At 49.6% G+C, this 3,682-nt stretch overlaps 1 protein-coding gene and 1 long non-coding RNA gene across 2 annotated transcripts in view; one reads left to right on the forward strand and one right to left on the reverse strand.

The window, feature by feature from the left end:
• LOC107307253 (sodium/glucose cotransporter 2-like) overlaps positions 1–706 on the forward strand; it is a 19,775-nt gene extending 19,069 nt beyond the window's left edge. Inside the window, exon 12 of the mRNA XM_015850745.2 lies at positions 284–706. Coding sequence (XP_015706231.1) covers positions 284–592 — 309 coding nt within the window. The 3' untranslated portion in view covers positions 593–706. The remainder of the gene's footprint in view (positions 1–283) is intronic.
• An 881-nt stretch (positions 707–1,587) lies between these two features.
• LOC107307254 overlaps positions 1,588–3,682 on the reverse strand; it is an 8,814-nt gene continuing 6,719 nt past the window's right edge. The window contains exons 2-3 of the long non-coding RNA XR_001552366.2: positions 1,946–2,023; positions 1,588–1,836 (exon numbers count right to left, since the gene is read on the reverse strand). This is a non-coding gene — a long non-coding RNA (uncharacterized LOC107307254). The remainder of the gene's footprint in view (positions 1,837–1,945; positions 2,024–3,682) is intronic.

Below are 3,682 nucleotides of genomic sequence, written 5' to 3' on the forward strand. Positions count from 1 at the left end.
ACAATGGGGTCTCAATGGGGCTCTATGGGTCTCTATGGGGTCTCTATGGGTCTCTATGGGTCTCTATGGGTCCCTATGGGTCCCTATGGGGTCTCTATGGGTCGCTATGGGTCCCTATGGGTCTCTATGGGTCCCTATGTGCCCCTATGGGACTCTATGGGGTCTCTATGGGTCCCTATGGGGTCCCTATGGGGTCTCTATGGGTCCCTATGGGTCTCTATGGGGTCTCTATGGGGTCTCTATGGGTCCCTATGGGTCTCTATGGGGCTGTTCCTCCCCAGAGGTCCAAGTGAAGCCCAGCACCCAGGGGGCGGAGCCTCAACCAATAGGAACGGAGCAGCAACCAATAGGAACGGAGCAACAACCAATAGGAACAGAGCTAAGGACCCAAGGGACGGAGCCTCGACCAATAGGAGCGGAGCTAAGGAGGGAGGGGGCGGAGCTTCACACCGAGGGGGCGGGGCCTCAGAGCCAGGGGGCGGGGCTTGATGAGGCCCCGCCCCCTGATGCCCATATATGGGCGCGGGTGGTGAATATTAACGCCATCATCATGATGGCCGTCGCCATCTTTTTATGGGGGTATTTTGCCTGAAATCCCTCGAATTTCACCCAAAATTGGACCCAAAATGGCCTGAAAGGGCTCAGGGGGAAAATGTGGATGTTAAATGGAATAAAATGGGGGGAAATGACCCAAAATTTCAACGTTTTAAGCCAAAAAATCATTAATTTCTAGGCAAAATCAGCATTTTTACACCCAAAACCCCCATTTTTACCCCCAAAATCACAATTTCCTTCCCAAAATCCCCATTTTTACACCAAAATCCCCATTTTTATCCAAAAATCACCGTTATCCCCCCAAAATCCCCATTTTTACACCAAAAATGTCCATTTTTACCCCATAATCACCATTTTTACCCATAATCCCCATTTTTATCCCAAAAATCCCCATTTTTACCCCCAATCCCCATTTTTTCCCCCAAAATCCCCATTTTTAGCCTCAAAACCCCCAATTTTGCCCCAAAATCCCCATTTTTACCACCCAAATCCCCATTTTTACACCAAAAATCTTCATTTTTACCCCCAAAATCCCAATTTTTGCCCCAAAATCACCATTTTTACCCCCAAAATCACTATTTTTGCCCCCCAAATCCCCATTTTTACACCAAGAATACCCATTTTTACCCCAAAATTCCCATTTTTGCCCCCAAAATCCACATTTTTATCTCAAAATCCCTTTTTTGTCCCCAAAATTCCCCATTTTTACCCCAAAATCCCTTATTTGCCACAGAAATCCCCATTTTTACCCCCCAAAATCCCTATTTTTTCCCCCAAAATCACCATTTTTACCCCCAAAATCCCCATTTCCTTCCCAAAATCCCCTTTTTACATCAAAAATCCCCATTTTTACCCCCAAAATCCCCATTTTTGCCCCCAAAATCCCCATTTTTGCCCCCAAATCCCCATTTTTGCCCCAAAATCCCCAATTTTGCCCCAAAATCCCCATTTTTAACACAAAAATCCCCATTTTTGCCCCAAATCCCCATTTTTCCCCCCAAAATCCCTTTGATTAAAGCATCAAACCCACCCTTGAATTAGAAATAGAATAAAAATGGCGTTTTTTGGCCTTAAATTGCCCAAAAAGTGGCTTTTCCACTCATTTTTATGGCACTTTATGGGCCCAATGGAGGATGGGGGGCTCATTATGCATGCAAATGAGGGCAAGCCTTATGCAAATGAAGGGGGCGTGGCCTCACGACGGAGGCTCCGCCCACTCGAGCCGCCATTGGTCGGTTCCTAATTGATGGCTCCGCATCGACCAACCGGCTGCTTCCAAACCTGGGGGGGCGGGGTTTGTGACGTCACAATGGGGGGGGCTGTGACGTCACAATGGGGGCTTTGATGACGTCACAATGGGGGTTTGATGACGTCACAATGGGGGGCGGACCTTGAATGAAGGCGGGTTCCAGCTTCTTCCATATATGGGAAACTTCAGCCAACGTCGCCCATGGGACCGAACCGGGAGCTGTGGGGTGGGAGAGACACATAGGGACCCATAGAGACCCCATAGGGACCCATAGAGACCCTATAACCCCATAGGGACCCCATAGGGACCCTATAACCCCATAGAGACCCCATAGAGACATATAGGGACCCTATAACCCCATAGGGACCCCATAGGGACATATAGGGACCCTATAACCCCATAGAGACCCATACAGACCCTATAACCCCATAGGGACCCCATAACCCCATAGGGACCCCATAAAGACCCATAGAGACCCATAGGGACCCTATAACCCCATAGAGACCCTATAACCCCATAGAGACCCCATAGGGACCCTATAACCCCATACAGACCCCATAGAGACCCTATAACCCCATACAGACCCCATAGGGACATATAGGGACCCTATAACCCCATAGAGACCCTATAACCCCATAGAGACCCTATAACCCCATAGAGACCCCATAAAGACCCATAGAGACCATAGAGACCCCATAGAGACCCTATAACCCCATAGGGACCCTATAACCCCATAGAGACCCTATAACCCCATAGAGACACCATAAAGACCCATAGAGACCCATAGGGACCCCATAGAGACCCCATAGAGACCCTATAACCCCATAGAGACCCCATAGGGACCCTATAACCCCATAGAGACCCTATAACCCCATAGAGACACCATAAAGACCCATAGAGACCCATAGGGACCCCATAGAGACCCTATAACCCCATAGAGACCCTATAACCCCATAGAGACCCCATAGAGACCCTATAACCCCATAGAGACCCATAGAGACCCCATAGAGACCCTATAACCCCATAGAGACCCTATAACACCATAGAGACCCTATAACCCCATAGGGACCCCATAGAGAACCATAGGGACCCTATAACCCCATAGAGACCCCATAGAGACCCATAGGGACACATAGAGACCCTATAACCCCATAGAGACCCTATAACCCCATAGAGACCCTATAACCCCATAGAGACCCCATAGAGACCCATAGAGACCCTATAACCACATAGGGACCCCATAGAGATCCGATAGAGACCCCATAGGGACCCTATAACCCCATAGAGACACCATAAAGACCCATAGGGACCCATAGAGACCCCAAATCGCCCCATAGCGACCCCAAATCACCCCATAATGACCCCATAGAAACCCCAAATGGCCCCATAGCGACCCCAACCCACCCCATATCACCCCATAGCGACACCAAACCATCTCAGGACCCTTAATCCACCCCATAGCGACCCCAAACCCACCCCATATTGACCCCAAACCCCCACATATCACCCCATATCACCCCATAGCGACCCCATATTGCCCCATAGATACCCCATATCACCCCATAGACACCCCATATCACCCCATAGATCCCCCATATCACCCCATAGACACCTCATATCACCCCATAGATCCCCCATATCACCCCATAGATCCCCCATATCACCCCATAGACACCCCATATCACCCCATAGATCCCCCATATCACCCCATAGATACCCCATATCACCCCATAGACACCCCATATCACCCCATAGACCCCCCATATCACCCCATAGACCCCCCATATCACCCCATAGATACCCCATATCACCCCATAGCGACCCCAAACCATCTCAGGACCCCTAATCCGCCCCATAGATACCCCATATCACCCCATA

This window comes from Coturnix japonica, unplaced genomic scaffold (assembly GCF_001577835.2).
Source record: "Coturnix japonica isolate 7356 unplaced genomic scaffold, Coturnix japonica 2.1 chrUnrandom522, whole genome shotgun sequence".
NCBI classification, from domain to species: Eukaryota; Metazoa; Chordata; class Aves; order Galliformes; family Phasianidae; genus Coturnix; species Coturnix japonica.